Source organism: Chlorocebus sabaeus, chromosome X, assembly GCF_047675955.1.
Source record: "Chlorocebus sabaeus isolate Y175 chromosome X, mChlSab1.0.hap1, whole genome shotgun sequence".
NCBI lineage: Eukaryota > Metazoa > Chordata > Mammalia > Primates > Cercopithecidae > Chlorocebus > Chlorocebus sabaeus.
The window spans coordinates 29935788-29961138 of NC_132933.1; the positions used below are offsets into that span (position 1 = coordinate 29935788).

At 37.2% G+C, this 25351-nt stretch overlaps 1 protein-coding gene across 9 annotated transcripts in view; it reads left to right on the top strand.

Annotated features, from left to right (window-relative positions):
- THOC2 (THO complex subunit 2) overlaps window positions 1–25351 on the top strand; it is a 130099-nt gene that overhangs the window by 22729 nt on the left and 82019 nt on the right. For all 9 annotated transcript variants that reach the window (XM_008019484.3, XM_073013418.1, XM_073013420.1 and 6 more), the window contains exons 3-8: window positions 3094–3185; window positions 6534–6585; window positions 11910–11980; window positions 12818–12939; window positions 13517–13650; window positions 23557–23723. In XM_008019484.3, coding sequence (XP_008017675.1) covers window positions 3094–3185; window positions 6534–6585; window positions 11910–11980; window positions 12818–12939; window positions 13517–13650; window positions 23557–23723 — 638 coding nt within the window. The remainder of the gene's footprint in view (window positions 1–3093; window positions 3186–6533; window positions 6586–11909; window positions 11981–12817; window positions 12940–13516; window positions 13651–23556; window positions 23724–25351) is intronic.

Consider the following 25351-nt stretch of genomic DNA (forward strand, 5'->3'; position numbering starts at 1 on the left):
TGTTCCCTCTGACCTTTCTCTTTCTGCCCTTCCTTTGAATTAATTTCATTTCAGGCAGGCAGTTTCCCTTGCACACACTGCTTCTCCTTGTTTCTTTTATAAATCACCTTCCCCCCACCCCAACCACTGCCAATGAAACAACACTGTAAGGATGGCTAATAAACATGAGTAATTGGGGTACAGTGTGATATATGTGTATATAATGTGTAATGATCAAATTAGTGTAATTAGTGTATTACCTCAAACATTTATCATTTCTTTGTGTTGGGAAAATTCAAAATCCCTTCTAGCTATTTGAAAATAAATAGTACATTATTGTTTAAAAAAAACAAACATGAGTAGTACTAGTAATATTATTAGACATAACCAAGAATTGGTGTCTTCAACATTCAAACCCTGCAAAAACTAAGAATCTCTAGAAGTACCTTCTAGTGGCCATTCTGTTTTTTAATTTTTTTTTTTTTTTTTTTTGAGATAGAGTCTTGCTCTGTTGCCCAGGCTGGAGTGCAGTGGTGCGATCTCGGCTCACTTGCAAGCTCCGCCTCCTGGGTTCACGCCATTCTCCTGCCTCAGCCTCCCAAGTAGCCGGGACTACAGGCGCCCGCCACCACGCCTGGCTAATTTTTTGTATTTTTAGTAGAGACAGGGTTTCACCGTGTTAGCCAGGGTGGTCTCGATCTCCTGACCTTGTGATCTGCCTGCCTTGGCCTCCCAAAGTGCTGGGATTACAGGTGTAGCCACCGTGCCTGGCCTCTGGTGGCCATTCTTAAAACTACTCTTTCTGAAGTGTTAGCGTTAAGATAAAATATTTTATTGAATTTTTTGTGGATAACTATAAGGGTTATAAGTTTTCCTCCTCATTGTAAATGTAAAGTTTTTCACCCACAATATAGATTTTATAGGTTTCTGTGGAACTAGCCTGATAGTTTTAAACCACCACTTACAGTTTCTATGGATAAAACACAATAGGAGTTCCCAACCATTTTTAAATAGGCATTTAGAAAACTCGTGAATTAGGCCAGGCGTGGTGGCTCACGCATATAATCCCAGCACTTTGGGAGACCAAAGCGAGCAGATCACTTGAGGTCAGGAGTTCAAGACCAGCTTGGTCAACATGGTGAAGCCCTGTCTCTACCAAAAATATAAAAATTAGCTGGGCTTGGTGGCGGACGCCTGTAATTTCAGTCACTCGGGAGGCTGAGGCTGGAGAAGCGCTTGAACCCAGGAGGCAGAGGTTGCAGTGAGCCAAGATTGCGCCACTGTACCCCAGCCTGGAGAACGAGACTGTGTCTCAAAAGAAAAAAAGAAAACTTGTGATTTGAGAACTATCGTTGCTGCTGTGTGGATCACAGTATGATTGTTTTTATGTCACTTTAGTGTCAGCAAAATGACCCAGGTCACTTGTTCTCTATTTTAATCTCCTTCTGTGATTAAGATTAGACTTCCCTGGTTCGCTATGAGTACCAGAGGACATATTCTCACGGGACCTTAGTTTTTGATAATTGGCTATTTTGTTCCTCTGATTGCTTTAAAAAAAAAAAAAACCACCTTAATTGTCTGGAAAATTTTAAATAAGTATTGTTTGTTGTAAAGCATTTTATTCATGGAAATACAAAGCATGAAGTTGACCTCTTATACCTACGATACCAAAAAATAGAAATTTTTTCCTTTGTTTTTATATTGTTTATTTAAAAGCACAATGAAGATATAGTTGTAAAATAGGCAGAATATATTTAATAAATAATTCTTCATAAATACTTGGAATAATTATTAGCAATAGCAAATAGCAATAGCAAATGATTTAATGAACAAGTTAATTTTACTGCAAAATAGTATTTTCATTAAGGGGGGATTTATATACATTTTGATTTCTATTATGTTCTTTTTTGTGGCTAGGAGTTATAGCAAGGGAGAAGTTTTTTTTAAATCTTATTTTTTATTTTTGAGACAGTAGTGCTATCACAACTAATTGCAACTTCCGTCTCCTGGGCTCAAGTTCCCGCCTCAGCCCCCCAAGTAGCTGGCATAACAGGTGCATGCCACCACACCTGGCTAATTTTTTTTCTCTTTGTTTAGTAGAGATGAGGTCTCCCTATGTTGCCCAGGCTGGTTTCGATCTCCTAGGCTCAAGCCATCCTCCTGCCTTGGCTCCACAAAGTGCTGGGATTATAGGTGTGAGCCACTGCACCTGGCTAAGAAGATTTTTAAAATATTTGATTTTTTAACTTGCTGTTTGGTTCTGAAAAAAATTTGATTCTGCTCAAAAGTAGATTATAAATAGACTTTATTTTACATTAGCATCTTTAAAGCTTCTTGTTTAACTCCTTTCTCATGATTGGAAGGAGGTAGAGTTTTTAGTACATGGGACTTAAAAAAAAAAGATGACCAGAAGGGGGTGTTCACCTGGCCACTAACTACCCATTCTAAAACCAAAATATCTTTCTTCAGGAAAGGGGACTGTGGTAATTAATAGTAAATGTTGCTACTTGTGGTTGACAGTTATCATAGAACTACCATTTTATACATGTATTTTTTGTTAGATTTTTATGGGACAAAGAGATTTTAGATTTGGGGAGAAACTTCTCTCACTCTAGGGTATGGTTAAAACTCGGTAGTATATTTACTGCTACTCTTTATCTGTTGTCACTATAGCCCTGAGATTGAATTGAGAATATATCCGAAGTCTACTAGTGAGGAGAATGATTGGTTTAAATCCACTCGCTAGAGTTCATTGAAAATAATTAGAGAGACTTGAGTAGCATGAAAAAATGCTTTAAAAGTGTTTTTGGGGGGAATCAGAATGCTATATGATGTGCATGGTGAATTTAAATATGTAAAATCTGAAGACATACAGAAAAAACTGGAAAGGAATGCTCAAGCTGTAGTTATAGTAGTGGAGAGGTGGTTAACATTTTTCTAACCTTTTAATTTTATGTTTTTGTGAAAAAGAAAAAAGTGCTAGAGGAAAAGCATTAGAATTATATTTTTTCATTATTGATGTTTATAATAATTCTGAGAAGTAGGAAATATATAGATTTACTTTTCATGTTCAAGAGACTGTATCCTTACATTTATTTCTCTTATGTTCAACAGATTTCCAGCAAGCTCTCTATGAGTTGTCATATCATGTAATTAAAGGAAATCTAAAGCATGAACAGGCATCTAATGTTCTTAATGACATTAGTGTAAGTATGTATATACATATTTTTAAGTTAATAGTTGTTATATATCTTTTGCTTTGACACAAAGATCCCTGAAGTTTATACTTGCATTTTATTCAAAATTATAGTAGTGGATGGATTTTTAAAATTTTCTTTTTTTTTTCTTTTTTCCCCTCAAAACTATGGAAGGGAGTAGTGGATGTTTTAAGATGATATTGGTAAGCTGTTTTTGCCAGACAGGAACACAGATAGTTTAATCTTTTTATCTGGTTGTTACTAAAGTAGGAAATATCAGGTAAGCTGGTAGGGGGAGAAAAAAAGGCTGTGCTGTAATGAAATTAAGGTATCCATGGGTGGGGGTAGGGGAGAGGGATAGCATTAGGAGATATACCTAATGTAAATGATGAATTAATGGGTGCAGCACACCAACATGGCACATGTATACATATGTAACAAACCTGCACGTTGTGCACATGTATCCTAGAACTTAAAGTTTAATTAAAAAAAAAAAAAGAAATTAAGGGATCCTTAATTAAAAACGCCACTCTAAAAACATAAATTGGCTAAAATATTTTTCTCTCAATATAAGTCATTTTTTTGTTTGTAGTTATGTTTAGAAATTAAATATATTTTAAAAATTGAGGATTAAATTATTTTAAATTGCTATTGCTTGGCTCTAACATTCACTTGGTGCCAGTTTTCATTTACTTACGGTTTAAAAAAAATTGACTAGATTTAAAAAAACCCTTTTACATGGTTATTCTGTTTCATTCTTTCTTTGGAGAATTTAAGTTAGATTCAGACCAAATGTTTTTCATGGTGGTTTGGCATTTGAATTGGAAGATGGGCTTTCACATTGTAAACCAGTAGTTAAGCTTGAGGTTTTATGAGTGGTGTGCTGTTCTTTTATTATTAAGCTGGTTTTTAAACTTGTATATGAATAAAATTATCTTGTGTGTGTGTATATATATATACATTTATAATGAACTTGTATATAAATAAAATTCCGAATAACTTTTATAATAGGTTTTATTAAGGTGTGGGAATTGAAGCTTCTTGGTCTCAATCTGAACTTCTCTTACTGTGTTTCTTTAATCTTCTGTAGCCTTTTTTTCTGTCAGGGGAGGTAATATTTGTATGTTTTTTGTGCTTTCCCAGGGATAGTCTTAAGGAAATTCTAAGTTTAGCTGTTGTGATTTCCACCCCATATTGGGGTGTATTTGAGCAGTAGGAATTCAGTGAGTTTCCCTTTTGTCTCTAAATTATCTCCAACTGATAACAACAGCATTAGTTCATGCTAGAGTAGTCTATTTCCTTTTTTTTCTTTTAACGTTAAAAAAATTCAGTTGCTGCCAATCTTTCTTAAACAACTAATGTTTCATTTTTGAAAACTCTTATCTTACTATATTTCTGATCTTCAAGTGGCCTGAGTACTTGCATTTAAATAGACATAACCAGAGTTCAGAGCCCTTAAGAAATTTGAGGCTAAAATCTGATTGACAAGGTTATTTCATTTTGTAAATTGAGCATTGGTATAGGTTTTAGTTTGTTTATGGGATCTGATTCCGATTCTTTTTCCATTTATTGAAAATGGATAGTTCAAGTGAATTTTATGTATATATGTTTGGTTCTTACATAGCTTCTTTCTTTTGAATACTTAATGATGTTTTTATAGATACTTCTGCAGCTTAATTGTCTTTGTCATGGCTTTCTCTTAGTACTATACACTGTCCAGTATCTTACCCACAGAAGAGTATCTTGTGCATTTCTTTGCAGCTGCCAGATTTTTCTTTAGAATTTCCTTTAGTTTCTGAAAATAGGCTAATTTTAGGGTTGCTGTACTGCCAGCAAACTGTTAACTGCAATAAGTGAACTATGATGCCTTCTAATGGAAAATAGCCCTAAAATTGAGCGTGGGAGTAGAAAGTCAAGAGACAAGTCTAGAATAATACTGAAGTTTTTATTCAGAAACAGGAGGGTCCTTTTCTTTTCTTTTCTTTTTCTTTCTTTTTTTTTTTTTCCCCCAAGACGGTGTCTTGCTCTGTCACCCAGGCTGGAGTGCAATGACACAGTCTCAGCTCACTACAACCTCCGCCTCCCAGTTTCAAACAATTCTCCTGCCTCAGTCTCCCGAGTAGCTGGGATTACAGGCGCATGCCACAACACCCGGCTAATTTTTGTATTCTTAGTAGAGACAGGGTTTCACCATGTTGACCAGGCTGGTCTTGAACTCTTGACCTCGTGATCTGCCTGCCTTGGCCTCCCAAAGTGCTAGGATTACAGGTGTGAGCCACTGTGCCTGGCCCGATTTTGGGTCATTTTCCCCAAAGGCTACAAGAGTGAATAAAGAAAATAAAGAGAACATTGAGCTCTAAAAAAGGGGAGAGGGAGGAGGAGGAATAAGGGTTCAAAAACTACGTATTGAGTACTGTGTTCACTATTTGGATGATGGATTCGATAGAAATCCAAACCCCAGCATTACGAAATATATTCATGTAACGAACCTGTACATGTACCTCCTGAAACTAAAAAACAACCCCCCCAAACCAGCTTTTAGCTTTTTAGCTGGTTTTGTATTTTCAAGATTTCTGTTTTTCTGATACCATTATGATTTTTGCATAGATCAAATGTTGACTCAGGCATGAGCACAACATTTAAAGTCTTGGGTGAAAAATGTACCATTTTTAACAGTCTTCCTTTAGGTAGGTATGAGGTACTCTAAATTCACGTAATTTCTAAAATGAAACCTCATTGGAAAAATGTTACTCGTTTGTGCTCTTTAATATTTCCCAAAGTGCTTGTTTAGGTTTCTGTTTTTTAATCAAGTTATTTCATGGCAGGCATGTAAACATGTTTTGCAAACATTATCTTCCTCTTTGTTATGAAAGTTTACTTGAAGAATTTTAATATTTGTCAATATAATGATGGGGCTTTTGGTTTTTTTAAAAAATTTTTTCAGCTTCACCTGGAAATAAATTTTTTTTTTTTTTTTTTTTTAAAGTCAGAGTTTCCTCTGTTGCCGAGGCTGGAGTGCAGTGGTGCAATCTTGGCTCACTGCAGCTTCTACCTCCCAGGCTCAAATGATCCTCCCACCTCAGCCTCCGGAGTAGCTAGTGCGCCATCATGCCTGGCTAATTTTTTTTTTTTTTTTTTGTAGAGATGGGATTTCACCACGTGGTCCAGGCTGGTCTCAAACTTTTGGGCTCGAGTCTTCTGCCCTCCTTGGCCTCCCAAAGTGCTGGGATTGCAGGTGTGAGCCACTGCTCCCAGCCGTTTTTTGTTTTTAAGTTTCACAGAAGAGTGCTATTATGAAACCCTAATACTTGCTGTGTGCTTTTTTGCTATTTACTGTAATTATATTTTTAAAATTAGGAATTTCGTGAGGATATGCCCTCCATTCTTGCTGATGTATTCTGCATATTAGGTAGGTATTAAGCCTTTATTTCACCTGTAATGTGCTGTTTGGTAAGTCAAATGTTTGTTAAATAAAATGTTTTAAACTAAGAATTTTACAAATGTTTCTGCAAATCTAGAAGCAAATTGATTCTTTGTAGAGAATGTAGCAATATAAGTCAAATGTCATAATGTTATAAACAAGCTTTAGAGGTATAATTCAGATTGTTTGAGTTTTTGACAATGTAGATTTGTATAAATTTGAGCTAAATTAAGTTATTTCAAGTTAAAAGGCCAAGTTTTCTGAGATTTTGGCAACCAAATAATCTTATTTAATGCAGGTTTTCAATGAATGATGCCAGAATCTCATACTTAGGACACTCAAGAAATACTTTGCTATTGTACTCTTTTGATTCTTCTTAATTTTAGAAAGAGCAAGAAGAGTCAAAGTAATCAAAAGTACTTTTGTTTTGAGGATGAGAAACCAGCTTTGGGAATAGCAACTTCTTTATTTTTCCAGAATAAATGCGGATTCATGCAAGATAAAAAAAAGGAGTATTTCTGTGACTTAGAATGAAATGTAGTGTCCCATGGCATGGATTTAAAAAATAATGTTTATTATAATTTTTTTTTCTCCAATTTTAGATCTAGATGAAAATAACTGAGCACAGGTTTCCCATCAGTCAGTCCCGTGCTTTCTTTTCTTCTCTTCTCTTTCTCGAGACACGGTCTTACTCTTTCGACCAGGCTGTACTGCAGTGGTGTGATCTTGGCTCACTGCAGCCTCAATCTCTTGGGCTCAAGTGATCCTCGTATTTCACCACCACACCCTGCTAATATATATATATACACACATACATACACACACACACACCCCAAACATATATTTATATATAAACAAATATATAAATATAAATATATGTGTGTATATATATATATAAATATAAACAAAAATATATATATTTTAGTAGAGATTGGATTTCACCGTGTTGCCCAGGATTGTCTGGAACTCCTGGGCTCAAACGATCTGCACACCTGAAGCTTCTAAAGTGCTGGGATTATAGGCATGAGCCACTGCACTAGGCCCAGTCTTGTGCTTTCTGTTACTTTGAATCTAATAGAAGACATTGCCAAACATTATTGTATTCATTTTATTTATTTAGTTAGTTTTTAGAGGCAGAGTCTCGCTATTTTGCCCAGGCTGGTCTTGAATGCCTGGCTTCAAGTGATCCTCCCACTTTGGCCTTCCAAAGTGCTGGGATTGTAAGTGTGAGCCACTGCACCCAGCCAATATTCACTTTAAAATAAGACATCCTCTGAGGGTTTGTGAACCTGGAATGAATTGTTTTAGCTCATTAATCTTAATTCTTAGAGTTAGATACATTACTTAAATGTCTTACTGAGAATTTAGAATTTGTTCTTGACAAATATAAATGCTGGTGCTTGATCCTTCAGGAAGTTTCAGATTTCATAAGTTCCCAGTAATGTTGGGAGTAGGTCAACATGTATGTGGACTGGGAGTGATAAATGAAAAGAGAAGACCGTTGATGAGATGAGCACATGTCCCAGTTTTGTTTTCACTGGCTAATTATTAATAGTGCCCCCTTTTACTCTCAGAACTATCCTGGTTTGGATGATCGAGTATATGTTCATGCTATCTGTTGGATTGATTTAAGCCAACCAAAAAACCTTTTAAGCTAAAATTTTTAGTGAGGCACTAAAGATATTACCTTTTTTTTTTTTTTTTGCAAATATATCATGAAACAAATTTCAGTTAAAAATATTTTTACTATAAATTTGTAAAACTGTAAGACTGATTTGTAGGTAACATTTTGTGGAAGCTATTGTTCCTTGATAGTGTCAGGAGTATATTTTTCTTTGGGTAATCATCAATTATCAGCTTATTGGCCCTACTAATTTCTTTATTGACTTATTAGGTTATATTTTTCCCTTCGTAGTTATTTAGTAATATGAATTATTGTTACAAGTCATTGTCTTTTACTAGTAACATGAATTCATGAAGATGATGCTTGGTTGCTCTTGGGAAATTTCTCTTAGCCTATCCAGTCCATTTTTTGTTTGAGATGGAGTCTTGCTCTGTCACCCAGGCTGAGTTCAGTAGCACGATCTTGGCTCACTGCAACCTCTGCTTCCTGGGTTCAAGTGATTCTCCTGTCTCAGCCTCCTGAGTAGCTGGGATTACAGGCGCATGCCACCACGCCTGGCTAATTTTTTTGTATTTTTAGTAGAGATGGGGTTTCACCATGTTGGCCAGGCTGGTCTCAAACTCCTGACCTCAAGTGATCTGCCCACCTAGGCCTCCCAAAGTGCTGGGATTATAGGCGTGAGCCACGGTGCCCGGCCTATCCAGTCCATTTTTATAAGCAAGATTATGACGGCAAACTTGGGAAGAGGATTTCCCTCACCTGCCCCCTCACTCACCCACCCTCACCCTTGGCAGAAAAAAAATGATTAAAGTGTGACCCCAGGTCAAGGCTGGGGAATAGGAGTAAGAATGTGAGCTACCTCTAATAATGATGATGATGATGATGATGATGACAATAATAATGATAATAATAATTTAAGTTCTGCTTTTAGAGTACTTTCCATGTTCTAGTCATTGTGTTAAGCATTTAATTTTTATTTTAATCCTTACATCAACTCCTGTAATGGTGGTAGGTGTACAGATCAGAAAAATGAGGTTCAGTGAAGCGGTGATTTTTCAAGGCCACACAAGCCAGTAAGGCAGAATTTGAACCTGGGTCCCTTTGGCTCCACAGCCTGTTATCTTTTTATTACATCATGTTGTCATTCTAAATGTTAACAGTTATAAGGAAAATTAGTGCTGCACTTTCCAGGTTAAGATAGCAACTCCCCCCTGCCCCCCCAAGCCCGCCCCGGGATGGAGTTTCACTCTTGTTGCCCGGATTGGAATGCAGCGGTATGATCTCAGCTTGCTGCAACCTCCGCCTCCCAGGTTCAAGTGATTCTCCTGCCTCAGCCTCCCGAGTAGCTGTGATTGCAGGCATGTACCACCACACCCAGCTAATTTTTGTATTTTTAATAGAGACAGGGTTTCGCTCTGTTGGCCAGGCTGGTCTCGAACTCCTAACCTCAGGTGATCTGCCTGCCTTGGCCTCCCAAAGTGCTGGGATTGCAGACTTGAGCTACCGCGCCCGGCTGATAGCGACTTTAATAGACTAATCATATGAAGGTGAGGGGACGTGAGAGCTATAGAAAGGGGGAGTCTGCTGTAACTTGGTATGCTGATGGGACCTCTGGGCTAGAGTAGGTAATTGGTGATACTGGGCACTAGAGTTGGAAATAGCTGAGGGCTTTTTATTAAAATCATAGGGGAAATTAAAGAGAATTTATTCGAAGTAGAGGAGTCAGGGATAATAAATGAGTTTATTAGAATGGTGTTAATGAGTTAGAGCAAAAAGAATAAAGAAACCAGGGAAGGTACAGTTGGGATAATAGAGTCCTGTACTGATTGTTGAGATAGTTCAGCTAAGAAATTTACTGAGACCCTATTAAGCATTTCCTAACATTGTCAGAACCCAAGAGAATGGTTAGACATTTAAGTAATTTATCCAATTCTAAGAATTAAGATTAATGAGCTAAAATAATTCATTCCAGGTTCACAAACCCTCAGAGGATAACTGTCTTAATCAGGTTAGGTGGCTGAGAGGAGAGAGACTTGACTTGAACAGGATGAATCTGCCATCCGTTGCCTCTGATCTTAGGGACCTTGAGAGGTAGATCTTAGGGACTTTAGGGCCCTGGAGTATAGATAGATGTTGGGTAAAAGAATGAACTCAGTTTAGCCCTGGTCCCTTAAAATCAGTATCTTTAAAGTTCTAGACTGAGGAGGGACCAGAAAACCAGATAGCAGGGCAACAATTGGGAGTCCCTGAAAAGAATTGGTGAGATACACATGGGTTAAAAGTCTTAATGAGAAATTGAGATTATACTGTAATTTACATTGCATAAATTACACCCTAAAATTTCCTTAATACACATGAACTAACTTATGTGTAGTTACATGCTTAGCTACAGTGGCCAAGATATGTAGAAATGGCAACTGTCCAAGAAGGGAAAGTCAAGGGCCAGGAAAATGTGGATATATTTGATGAAAAATCCCCTTCTCTTTTGATTCTCAATGTTGGCAGTAGAGCGTGTAGAGGACAATTTTTATTACTTCACTAAAACCAGTGCTTCTCTTTATAGCATATTCTAAATTATGAGTTGACTGTAAAATTAGGTTAATAGTATATAATCAGTTAAAGCAGTAATCCTGAGATTAGCCTTGTTTGTAATCCTGCCAATGCTGGTTGAAATTTTTGGTGCTTGGCATTTGGCACTGTTTTCTTTCTTCCACACTTCAGATCAGAAAAATTTTTGACAAATTTTCTGAATAATTTACTGAAACTCACAGTCTCAGTTTTTAAATATTTCAGTAGGAAGATAAAAATTTTGAATAATTTCTGTTTACTGACTAGAATTATAATTCAAGATAAGATGTTATTTATTTTATTTTATTATTATTTTTTTTGAGACAGAGTCTTACTCCGTCACCCGGGCTGGAATGCAGTGGCACGATCTCGGCTCACTGCAACTTCCGCCTCCCAGGTTCAAGTGATTCTCCTGCCTCAGCCTCCCTAGTAGCTGCACTTACAGATGGGCACCACTGCGCCCAGCTGATTTTTGTATTTTTAGTAGAGACGGGGTTTCACCATGTTGCCCAGGCTGGTCTTGAACCCCTGACCTCAGGTGATCCACCTGCTTCGGCCTCCCAAAATGTTGGGATTACAGGCGTGAGCCACTGTACCTGGCCAGAACTATTTTTTAATACTGTCTTTTCATAAGGTTGGTGGCCAGGTAGCTTGGTTAGGACATAGTAATTTGACCAGGGTGGCGAAAGTCATGGGTTTGATTTTCATGAGTATTAGGATCTTTAGAGTTAGAAGAAATCTTTGTTATAACGCTATTCAACTTTCCACCTAAAATAATCTTTTTTTTTCTTTTTAGCATCTCTGACAAGTAGTCATTTAAACTTTGAATGTTTTGTTTTTTGCGAACAATTTTTTATGAAGCTTTGTTGCTTCCAGTGCCATAGCAGGCAGCTCCAGTGTAATTGATGTACCATTTTATGGATCTGTCATAGGTCACAGGGTCAACTTCCAGTTTTAGGAGAAATTAAAGCATTCATATAATATTTCATGTTACCATAGTTTTGAATTTTTCCAAATTCAGATTGAGGCATTTTGAAATTAGTTTTTAAATAATTATCTTACTTTAGTGCTGGGGAGTGTAGAAAAATCAATCAAACTTTTTTCGTCTTCATCATTATAGATATTGAGACAAATTGTTTAGAAGAAAAAAGCAAGAGAGACTATTTTACACAGTTGGTATTAGCATGTTTGGTAAGTTTTTAAAAATATTTTTCCCTTTTAAAAATCTGCATTAAACAGCTGCAATAGAAGTTAGTCATGTTAATGGAGGAGGATATTGACATTCAGTTGACTTTTCTCATAAGGTGAGATTTGCGTTTTGAAATGGAATGTTTTGTGAAATTAGACATGCTGTTTCTATGAAATAAGCATGTAACCATATCCATATCACTTAAACTATCTAGACATTTAAAACCTTTGGTGATATTCCTGACCTAGTAAGTTCCTAAGAAAAAGGTAAGCATTTATAAAGTAAGTAGAAATGATTGTAGACAGCTTTTAAATGGATTTTTTTCCCTCATAAACTGTTAAGCAAAGAGTAAAAGAATAGAGGTAGTTTAAAAATGATAAACTCTAGAACTCGCCATGATTGTTGTCTGGTAAACCATTTGTGTTCATAAATTTAGAACCAGGGAGAACTGCCATGGTTCAGACCTGGAAGAAGGTGCTTGTCTTTGCTATACTAGAATTTAACTTCAAGTAGGAGGCTATTAAGTGCTATATTAGGTGAAAATCCAGTTAAGCCAAATGCAATCATATTGAAAATTTCATCTGTAGTTCTTGTCATTTATAGGCAATATACAACATGCATATAATTTTGTAGGGAATTTTTTGAAAGCTATTTATAAAATATTTCAATATTTGGAGTCATAATATTTGTTAAATTGAACTTCCAAGCCTTTTTATAAATTGTAGGTTGTTATATAATGTTATTTTTGTATTTTTATTTAGGAAGCTTTAGTTTGAATATATTTAACGTTGTGGATGCAATGCTAAGGAATAAATGACTTTTAATATTTTTTAATACAGTATTTAGTTTCAGACACAGTTTTAAAGGAACGCCTGGATCCAGAAACACTGGAATCATTAGGGCTTATCAAACAATCACAGCAATTCAATCAAAAGTCAGTTAAAATCAAGACAAAACTCTTGTAAGTACATGTATCTTACGTTTCAGATCAAGTAGCTGAGTATGTCTTTTTGTTCATATTTTGAATGCTAGTGGCTTCTAAGGGGACTTTGAAGACTGTTTTTTTGTTTGTGGTTAGCATGTCTTGTGTTTTTTGCCTTCTAAAAGTAGCCTAATATTATTGAGTCATCAGTGACCTTTACCTGTGTAAAACCAATGTTACTTTTGCCCATATTCAAAGTTAAAATAATACTCATGCTTTCATCATTAGCAATAAAATAATTTATGACTATGACTATATGACTATACTCGGGGTATATTCTTAGAGATGGGAATAGTAATATGTTATTGTTCCCTGATATTAACAATATCCTTTTCTTGTGTTACTGGTTTTCCCCGTGTAATTAATATTGGGAGTTCTCATATGAACCACTGTTGTTTTCTACTCTAAAAGGCACACAAAGAAGTAAACTTTAAACAACTATTCTTACGATTGTTGTAGGTTGGAGATAAGAAAATTCAGTGAGAATACAGTACTCTGTGCAAACTTGTTAATTGAGATTAATTTTATCCCCTTAATGGTATTTATCTGATTTCAGTTATAAGCAGCAAAAATTCAATTTGTTAAGAGAAGAGAATGAAGGTTATGCCAAGCTGATTGCCGAATTGGGGCAAGATTTATCTGGAAGTATTACTAGTGACTTAATCTTAGAAAATATCAAATCTTTAATAGGTAAGACATATATCTGTATAGTATGTGTTGTTAAGATAACAAGTTATTTTAATTGTTGGAGAATATCCATAAAGACAAAATGAGTGCATTCCATATACTTTTTTTTTCCGGTTAAGGAATGGGAGAGGTGTTTAGCTTTTACTTTTAATGTTTTATCAGTAATTATAAAATTTAGCATGATATTTGTGAGAAATCTTTTTGTCACTATTACTTGTATGTTAACATTAGGTCCTGCTCTGTATAGTCTTTCTTTTTTGTGGAGGGGATCCTGAGTGGTAAGCCAACGCTTTCAAAAGACAATGGATGACAAAGAACAGAATGGACTGTTCTGATACAGTGCCCTACGTTTCTCTGGTATTTCTATTTTTAAGTATTTCTCAACCATTTTATGGAGGACTGAAAAGCAAACATGAAAACTTTAATATAGTAAATCTTCAGTGAACTTTTGAAACCTACAGATGTGTAATTTTGAACTTTTTTCAAAATAACTTTACAAGGGACTTTGATGCATATTTTATCTTTATAATAGCCTTTTAAAGTAAGTGCAACAGCTGTTGTAAAAGTGTAACAGGAAAGTTTTTATTCTCCCTACCCTTTAAGTAGAATTCCTGTAGCATTACTTTTTTCTTTTTATTTGCATTGAGCATTTGGAAGAAGTAGTTGACTTCTGTGGAAAAGATGAATGAGCACTAGAAAAATAGGGTAATCTAGATTTTCCTAAGGTGGAAATAGTTTTTTCTGTTATTTGCTAGGTGTTGTGCTATCGTAGGGAAGATTTTGCGGTACCTGGGTCTTGAGACCTGCCAGAGGAGTCATATTTTGTGCCTCACTAGTTATATCTTAGGGGTGCTTATCATCAGCTTCTTGATTCTTTCTCTGTTTTTTGGAGTTTATATATGACTAAGAAAGAGGGAGAAGGTGTCCCAATCCTTATCTCCTTCCTCTGGTGCTTTGTGTAGGAATCCAGTTAAAACTAGATTTACTATAATCACCCTTGTTCTTACCAGCAAGTAAGTAGCTTTTAGTTTATTTTTAAAATTTTTATTTATTTTTTTAAGAGATGGGGTCTCGCTATGCCCAGGCTGGTCTTGAACTCATGGGCTCAAGCGATCCTTCTGCCTTGGCCTCCCGAAGTACTGGGATTACAGGCATGAGCCACTGTGCCCGACTAAATAGCCTTTTGTTTAAATACCCTTTTCTTTGAAGTTAATCTAGTTCTGGCAGCTGATCTAGTTCCTTTGCTGTTTCTTCCAGTTGTCAATTTAACATCAAGATGGGTGGCCCCCTAGGGCTGTGGGACTCTTGCTTACCCATGTGGCCATGACTCATTTTTAGAAACCTTCCTGTGGTGGTTCCTTAGTTCCTTTCTGTTCGTTCTTTTGTCTTGTCTTGTCTTTTCTTTCTATGGAGTCTCACTCTGTCGGCCAGGCTGGAGTGCAGTGGCACAATCCCAGTTCACTGCAACCTCTGCCTCCCGGGTTCAAGCAGTTCTCCTGCCTCAGCCTCCCGAGTAGCTGGGACTACAGGAGCCTGCCAACACACCTAGCTAATTTTTGTTTTTTTTTTTTTTGAGATGGAGTCTCGCTCTGTCGCCCAGGCTGGAGTGAGTGGCGCGATCTCGGCTCACTGCAAGCTCCGCCTCCCGGGTTCACGCCATTCTCCTGCCTCAGCCTCCCGAGTAGCTGGGACTACAGGCGCCCGCCACCTCGCCCGGCTAGTTTTTTGTATTTTTTAGTAGAGACGGGGTTTCACCGTGTTAGCCAGGATGGTCTCGATCTCCTGACCTCGTGATCCGCCTGTCTCAGCCTCCCAAAGTGCTGGGATTACAGGCTTGAGCAACCGCGCCCGGCCTAATTTTTGTATTTTAAGTAGAGATGGAGTTTCACCATGTTGGCCAGGTTGGTCTCAAACTCATGACCCCAGGTGATCCGCCCGCCTTGGCCTCCCAAAGTGCTGGGATTGCAGACTTGAGCCACTGTGCCCAGCCCCTTTCTGTTCTTTCTAGGGTAGGTACCACACTTTCCTGAGTGTTTTTTGATCTAGCTTGAGAAACTTGTCAGTGCTGCTTTGCTATAAGTTTGTCTTTCCTTGTATCCTGTCATGTACTTACTTAAGATAGTATTCCCCACATAAAAATTCTGTGCTATGTTTTTTTTTTTACTTTATATCTTTTTTTGTTGACATCTGTTTCTTCTATTTCTTGTGAGTTTATACCTTTTCATTCCTTCGTTATTTTGGGAACATTTCAAAGAGGGATTTTCTTGAAGGTGTGCTTTTATCTTACTAGAAAATGTACACTACTTACTTTTCTTGAACTTTGCTCTCAGGGAGAACAGGCTATGATCCTATTTCTGAAAAACAGTGTAACAAACACAATTGTAAGCTCATGAGGTATATGGACAGTCTATGAGTATAAACAATTTGATTTATTGGGCTAAACCTATATTCTGACCCACCAAGTAGTACTCAAATGTCACCTTCTTAGTGAAGCCTTCCCTGCCCACCCCTGTCAAAACTCCCTATTATTCCCTGATTATTTTTCTTTTTTGCACATATCACCATATAATATGCTCTGTACCTCCTCCCCCTCCCCCTCCCCCTGTGATGTAAGCTCTGTGAGGACTGGGGTTTTGTTTAGTACCTTATCCTTTCTTTTTTTTTTTAATTGAGATGGAGTCTTGCTCTGTTGCCCAGGCTGGAGTGCAGTGGCGTGATCTCAGCTCACTGCAAGCTCCGCCTCCCGGGTTCACGCCATTCTCCTGCCTCAGCCTCCTGAGTAGCTGGGACTACAGGCACCCACCACCACGCCTGGCTAATTTTTTGTAGTTTTTTAGTAGAGATGGGGTTTCATCGTGTTAGTCAGGATGACCTCAATCTCCTGACGTCGTGACCCGCCCGCCTCGGCCTCCCAAAGTGCTGGGATTACAGGCGTGAGCCACCGCACCCGGCCAGTACCTTATCCTTAATACTTGGTATGTAGGTGATAAATAAATACTGGGTATAAAAGGAATGAATATTTCCTCTATTCTTGTATAATCTATATTGACTCTTAGCCTCTTTTTCCTGACATGGAGAATTTTACAAAGTTCATCTCCCTGTCTCAGTGTTTATTTATCTCTGACTAGGTGATTTCCTCCTCCCTTTAATTGTCTGAGAAATAAACTTTTATTTTTTTGAGGCAGAGTCTCGCTTCATTGCCCAGGCTGCAGTGCAGTGGTACGATCTTGGCTCTCTGCAACCTCTGCCTCCCAGGTTCAAATGATTCTCGTGCCTCAGTCTCCCGAGTAGCTGGAATTACAGGCGTGGGCCACCCATGCCCAGCTATTTTTTTGTGTGTGTGTGTGTGTAGTAGAGACGGCGTTTCACTAAGTTGGCTGGGCTGGTCTTGAACTCCTGGCCTCAAGTGATCCACCTGACTCAGCCTCCTAAACTGTTGGGATTACAGGCGTGAGCCCCCACACCCGGCCTGAATGAAACTTTTCATTGATGTGAAAATAGAGGTTGAAACTTCAATTCCAATGAGTATTCTTTCAGTGTTGTTAGCATTTATTGGAGTCCCTCTTAGTGCATACTTCATCCAGGCCTTGTCTTATCTGTCCAGAACAGCTCACTGACCAGCATCCTATTTTTCATGGCCTCTTTGGATGGGTTTCTCTGTGTTTATTCCCATTGTTTTCTGTTTAGGAACAGTCTAGACAGGTAATACCTCCTTCACCAGCCAGTGTCAGAAACTGATACCTAGTTTGGGCAGTATACATTTTAGGTGCACATACTTTCAGGGTACTTGGTCTGACCAGGATAAATCCTTACTTATCATCCTTTAGTTAAAAGACAGTTATTTGGCTGGATGCAGTGGCTCAAGCCTGTGATCCCAGAACTTTGGGTGGCCGAGGTGGGCAGATCACCTGAGGTCTAGAATTTGAGACCAGTCTGGCCAACATGGTGAAACCCTGTCTCTACTAAAAACACAAAAATTAGTTGGGCGTGGTGTCACATGCCTGTAATCCCAGCTACTCTGAAGGCTTGGGCAGGAGAATCACTTGAACCTAGGAGGTGGAGGTTGCAGTGAGCTGAGATCACGCCACTGCACTCCAACCTGGGTGACAGAGTGAGACAGTGTCTCAAAAAAAAAAAAAAAAAAAAAAAGGCAGTTATTTGCTCCTAAAAGATTCTGGCACATCAAAATTTTTATATTCTGCCAGATAACTTGGGGCTATTTAGTGCATGTGCAAGCAAGGAAACAGAACCATTGTGCATCTGCATGGTGATTGTGATCTGACACTAAATTTGAACAACTTATTAAATAGTAATGAATAGTGAACAGTAGACTGTTGAGCTGCCAAGTCATAGACACCATACAAGTGACCATTGCTTGAAGATGGCAAAAAAAAAATCTTTTAGAAATAGAGGAAAGGATATCACAGGTGGACTCCTTTGTTTGCTGAACTAAACTGTAAGAACTCTTGGATGCCCTTCAAAAAAATCAGAGCATCATGCTGTACACTTTAAATATATATAATAAAAACAAGTGGTTGCTAAGTGTTCTTTCCTTTCCTTTCTTCTGAATCAGTGGTCAGCAAGTGTTTTCTATAAAGGGTGAGATAGTAAATATTTTTCGGCTTTGTGGACCGTATGGTTTCTGTTGTAACTACTGAATTCTGCCATTGTTGTGTAAAAACAGCTATAGATAGTACATAAATAAATGTGACTGTGTGCCAATAAAATGTTATTTACAAAAACAGACAGCTGAATGGATTTAGCCCACAAGCCATAGTGCTGATTCTTGCTCTAAATCAAAAGTTCTGGCTAACAACTAATTACGGAGCTAGCTTATTTGAGCGTAGCTTTAGAGAGTGAAAATGGTTCTTCCTGGTTTTAGGTTTTAGTGGTCCAAGACCTTTTTGGCCTAGGCTCTAACCGCTTTACCTTCGCTCGCAGAACCAGAGCTTTCTTCATCAAACCTCAAGACCTTCATTTGTTGCCTGGTGTCAAAGGGTATAGATTTGGCTAGGGAAGGGTAGAGTGAGAGTCTTTGCCTTTTCAGTCTCTCAAGTGACCAGAGTAACATTAAAAACAAGATAAATCCTTAAGCCAAACGGTTTTTAGTTTTGGATAGATTATGGGACATTTTACCCCTTTGACTACATGATTTTGAGTGTACTTAGTATTTTATCTTTGGTTCAATCTGAATATAGGGTCCATTCAGCTTAGACACATCTTATTATGCCACCTTTCTCCTATTTCTTTGAAAGGGAAGTTGGCTGCCTTCTTTACTTAAGTTTTTACATTACTGAAGTTTCTTGGCTATATGTTAGAAGTTTTCCCTTTGTAGTATGAAAAAGAAGACAGCAATTGGTGTTTCCAACTATAGGGGTTTTTTGTTGTTGTTATTTATTTTATTTTTATTTTGAGACAGGGTCTGGCTCTGTTGCCCAAGCTGGATTGCAGTGGTACAGTCTTGGCTCACTGCAACATCTGCCTTCTGAACTCAAGCCGTCCTCCCACCTCAGCCTCCCAAATAGCTGGTACTACAGGCACACACAACCATGCCCACTAAGTTTTGTATTTTTTGTAGAGACGGGGTTTTGCCATGTTGGCCTGGCTGGTCTCAAACTCCTGAGCTCAAGCTATCCACCTGCCTTGGCCTCCCAAATTGCTGGGATTACAGGCATGAGCCACCGTGCCTGGCCTTGTTACTGTTTTTTAGATCATACTTTTATTTTGTTATTCATTGGTTCTTGCTTTGAGATGTGCAGGTTTTTTTTTTTGTTTTTGTTTTTTTTTTTTGCAAATAGTGTTTCTTAGAAATAGTCTAGCATAGATTTTTATTAGCTTGCTTCTAAAGAAATTCTTTCTACATGATAGATCATTTCATTTTGTTAAAAACATGATTTTCTTTGTCTCCTAAGGTCCATTCTCTTATGAACATGATGATTGAGGCTATAATTCCGTTTTCTTGCCTGAAATTTATAGGCTGGACATCTCTCCTAGTTATGTCTGCAATACTCTCTTGGTCTTTTATTTTCCTGTTAAGATCTCAATTTGGCCTAATTTCTACAACGGTCATTGTCAGTTTGACCATATTTCTTGCCCCTAGTCTGTGTTGCTGTAACATACTGGCCATTTTTTCTATCTTTGGGGAAACTCCAGTTGCTTTTTAGTGCATTTCTTCAAAGATATATCATTCAAAAGGTGTGAACTCTCCTCAAGGGTAGCGTAACCATTTTACTAATCGCTCTAAAATTTGAGCTTTATTGAGGCTTCATTGACATATAGTAGAATGCTTGTATTTAAAGTGTACAATTTGACTTTTACATCTGTGAAAACACCACAAACGAGATAATGCACATTCCTTCCACTACCCCTGAAATTTTCTCTTGCCTGTATGTTTATCCCCCCTCTCTCCTCTCTTTATTTTCCCAGAGAATCACAAGCACCTGGCACATGGTGGGTAGTTATTTAATACTTATTTAAATGAAGGAGGGAATCTATGGCCGTTGTAGATTTGCAGTTTCTTTATTTTTCGACTTATTCTCTTTAAGTATGGTTTCTTGTTTGTTCCTCAAAAGGCATAAAGGCATATGTGTGTGTGTGTGTGTGTGTGTGTGTGTGTATGTATGTATATGCAAATATATATATGTATATATATAAGTTTGTGTGTGTATTAATGTAGCTGGTGGTAAAGGTAGGGAGCTAGGTTTATGATCTCTCTAAAGATCACATGACTATCAGTGCTTGGGCTGGACAAAAGCCTTTCTAAGATGTTTGCATACAAGACTGCTTGTATTCTATTACAGCTGCCATTAGGGAAACATTTTGGATTTTCAAACTTACTGATTATTATTAGAGTCTCACTGTATATGAACTAGTTTAACTGTTACTTAAAACACTAAGACTTTAAAAATAATTTTCAGCTGGGCATGGTGGCTCATGCCTGCAATCCCAGCACTTTGGGGAGGGTAAGGCAGGAGGATCACTTGAGACTAGGAGTTTGAGACCAGCCTGGGCAACATAGTGAGACCCCATCTCTACAAAAAAGTTACCCAAGCGTGTTGGTGTGCATCTGTAGTCCTCGCAAATTGGGAGGCTGCGATGGGAAGATCACTTGAGCCCAGGAGTGTGAGGTTGCAGTGAGCTATGAATGCACCACTACACTCCAGCATGGGCAACAGAGCGAGACCCTGTCTCTAAAAATAATAATACATAAAAATAAATGAAAATAGTTTTCTAAACCTTCAATTGGCTACCTTTTCTATCTGATGGATAAAATTAATTGGACTTACGGCACCTGAGATAGTAATAGAAAACTCATGAGCCAGATTTTCTGTAATGAAAGATGCAAAGGTGATACCTGTTATAAATAAAAGTGCATAACTCTTGTTTCAGATTACTGCATTAAATTGCACCTAGAAAGAAAGTGGGTAGTTGACAGTAAAGGTCACTGATAGAATAGCCTTGATGGAGTAATGCTGTTAAATAAAATATAATGCTAGTGGTTCACATTTCAGCATACTGAAAATGTAAACTTAAAAGCAATGTGAATGAAGCACTTAAAAGATTTTAATCTAACTTGTTGCTATTCTGTTCTTTATGAGTTTTGTGTATGTAGCTTAATGGGTAATTACAAGCCAGCCAGTTTGTCAAAAATTATATTCAGTGTCTCTTTTGTCTTCTATGATAGAGTGTTAATTCATTTTTATTTAGTGATTTTTTTTTATATTTAGTTAATGTAGGAGAAGTTACATGATTTGAGAATTTGCTAGATCTTACTTCCATAATATATCATCAGTGTTACAGCAGTGTGAAGGCATTTTTCACCTTTGTTCAGGCTTCATTGACATACAATAAAATGCACATATTTAAGGTGTGCACTTTGAGTTTTAACATATATATACATCTGTGACAACACCACAAACAAGATAGTGCAGATTTCTCCCATTCCCCTTCAATTTTCTTCTTCTTGGCTCACTGCAACCTCTGCCTTCTGGGCTCAAGTAATCCTTCCGCCTCAGCCTCCTGAGTAGCTGGGACTGCAGGCATGTGCCACCATGCCTGGCTAATTTTTTGTAGTGACAGAGTTTTGCCATGTTGCTCAGGCTGGTCTCAAACACCTGGACTCAAGTGATCTACCCACCTCGAACTTCCAAAATGCTGGGATTACAGGCGTGAGCTGCCGTGCCCAGCCTGATCTGCTTTTTGTTACTGTAGATTAATTTGCTTTTTCTAGAATTTTTCTATAAATGGACTCATACAGTGTGTACTGTTTTTGTCTGGCTAATTTCATTCAGCATAATTATTTTGTGATTCTTTCATACTGTTGCCTGTATCAATAGTTCTTCCCTTTTTATTGCTGAGTATGTCCACTGTACTTATCCTTACTCCACTTATCCTATACGGTAAGTTGTTTATCCATTTATATGTTGATGGACATTTGAGGAGTGTTGTATATTACAAATAAACCTGCTGTGAACATTTGCGTACAAATCTTTGTATTGACATAGACATTTATTTCTCTTGAGTAAATGCCTAGGCTGGGTCATATAGTAGGTGTAAGTTCAAATTTTAAAGAAACTTGCCAATTTTACAAAGTGGTTTTTTACATTGCTATCAGCAGCATTTAAGGATCTTAATTGCTATTTTGGAATCACTTTTATATTCATAGGCCGTACTTTTTGGAAGTACAGGGGTAGATAAAAATATTTAGAAGTTTTCTTCCTAGAACTTCAGGGAAACGTCTTTTTGGAGAGTTTATGAAAATATGGAGCTTTTTTTGAGTAAGACATGCTCACTGCCTTAGTCCTTTTCCTTAGTATGATGAGAAGCAGAAGAAAATGTGTTCTTAAGTTTGGATCTCATAAAAAGAGGGAAAACTTGCATTTGGAGGATTTGGTTTTCTAAGTGATTGCTAAGGTAGTATGAAATATGAAATGACATTAGTTTTATAGCATTTAATATGAATAAGTGGAGTTAATAGAAGTAACTGGAGATACCATCTTACAAAAGGATTTGGACAGGAATAGGTTATATAAGAATTTTCTTGGAAAAATCCCCTAACTCATCCATAAGGTATAAGTGTTTAGATCTAACATACGTCCCTAAATTTATCACAGTTCTTTTTTCCTCCAGTATTAGAAGAAATCAGTGTTTATTTTTTGGCCCAGTGAAGTGGTTAGCTTGCATTTAGGGACTGTGTTTAATGAAATATACATATTTTAAAATACTAGAATCCCATTCAGCTTGATGAAAGGCATGTGGGAACTGACGTAAACCAGGAGCCTCCAACTCCCTTGGTATTCTTTGATCTATAAGTATCGATAGAATATCACTTTTCCCTTTAGAATGCTACTAAAAGCCATGGATATAAATCAGTGTTATATTTTATAGTTCTGTAGTATATGTGAGATAAAATTAAAAAATGATTTTAAAAATGATTGTCCACTTTTGTGAACCTGGACTTTTAACTGTTTATCAATATTCCAAATACTTCTGCCTAGAACATTAAAAAAAAAACCCTTTAGTTGCTTAATTTGTAAAATGCATTGTTTGATTTTCGTGTTTTTCCAAGAATTAATAATGTGGACCTGTTTCAGTAGGCCGAGTAATCAAGAACTGATGAGGCAAAGTGTGGCATAGAGGAATGTTTATTTGACTGGTATCACAGGTCCTGGACTATACCAACCCAGGTCTGTCGTTAACCCGTTCTTTGATTCTGGGAAAGTCACATTCTCATCTGCAAAAATGTGTAGCAGATTTATTTCCCTCTGGAAGAGGGGAAGCAAATTTGTAAAGGAAGTTGTTTTTAAAATCATTTTTATCTTGCTATATGAGTTATCCCTGAAAGTTAATGGCTTCACTAGAAATGATGTATAATCATTTTTAAATTTTTATATGTCTCATCTGTTGCAGGATGCTTTAATCTGGATCCCAATAGAGTTTTGGATGTCATTTTAGAAGTGTTTGAATGCAGGCCAGAACACGACGACTTCTTTATATCTTTGTTAGAATCTTACATGAGTATGTGTGAACCGCAAACACTGTGTCATATTCTTGGGTTCAAATTCAAGTTTTACCAGGTAAAGAAAAACATGTATGTATGTATATTTAGAGATTAATTTCTTAATCTTGTTTGTATAATTTAATTTGTTTTATTTGTAAATGATTGGTCTCATCTCAGACATTCTAGCAGAAGAGATAGATAAATGGATAGCTAACAATGCAATGGGATAAGTACTATATTGGTAGTATGAATGATGTTATGTGAAAGCCTAGAGGAAAGCGTTATTAAGTTTTGCCTTGGGAGAGGTGGAGTCAGGGAAGACTTTGTAGATGTATCTTTTTTTAAACCTGGTCCTTGAAGGATGAATAGGAGTTCATTAAGATTTTCTCTGCGTAAGTAACAAACAATGGGAGAATAAAGATGTGGCAGTGTGAATATATTTAAGAGATAGAAGGAATGGTTCATAGTCTAATGTGGCTGGGTTGTAAGATGGGAAAAGAAGGGACAGGAAATGAAATTGGGAAGGTATGTGTACTTTGGATGGTCACAGACTTTGAATACTGTGTTAAGAGTTAGAATCTTATTTTTATTTAATTATTTTTTATTTTGAGATGGGATCTCACCCAGACTAGTCTCAAACTCCTGGGCCGAAGTTATCCTCCCACCTCAGCCTCCCAGGTAGCTGGTACTTACAGGCATGTGCCACTGTGCTTAGATCAATAATTTTATTTTATAAACAATGGCTATTGGAATGTTTTAGGGACATGAATAAATATTCAAGGCACATCTTGTATCATTTGCTTAAGCCACTAAAATAGCTGTCAAGCTAATCTGTGTCTCTGATTATTTCTACTTCAATCCATCTTTCATATTATTGTTACTGTTGCTTTCTAAAAGAGACCTAACTGAGGCACTTCACTGGTCAAAAACCTTTACTTGTAGGATGAAATTCAAACTTCTAAGTGTGGCAGAAATAGCTCTTCACAATTTGGCATTGTTCTTTCTGGCCTTATCTTTATAGTTTTTTTTTTTTTCTTAAATCTAATATTCTAGTCATATTAAGTGACTAGCCATTTCTTGAACTTAGATATAGATATTGCTGTGAACCTTTATTCCTGTAGTTCTTTATAACTAAAAAACTATTCTTACCCAATCCTCTCACTTCTCCTTTCTTCATCTTGTGAACTCCTGTTTATTCTTTAAGAGCAAATGCTGCTTGCTCTGTAAAGGCTTAGCTGACTCTTTACCCATGCAGAATTAGTCACTTCTTAATCTGTATTCTTGTAAAACTTGACACATAACTTCTAACATCCATCAGATTATCTTAGAATAAATTGTATCTATCTCCTTTGCCAGACTGTAAACCATATAGGGCACGTTCTATGTTTTACTAATTCCTATGGATTAGTTTGTTGCCTAGCCTACAGTAAATGCTCACTAATTATAAATGAGTGATCTATGTTTTAGGAAGACAATTCTCTTGATAGCATGGAGGATTTTAATGTAATAAGGCCTCCATTTACCTTTTGGTATAACTCTGCTAATTTGTTTACTTGCCTGGGATAGTCAGCTAGTCAGAAAGCATTCATTGAATGTTTATGATTATGCTCTTTGCTAGGCACTGAGGTTACTCTGGTGTAGAGGAGTGTCTGTTTCTGTACTCTTGGAGTGTGAGGTCAGGTTAATAAGATAATTCCTTTTAGT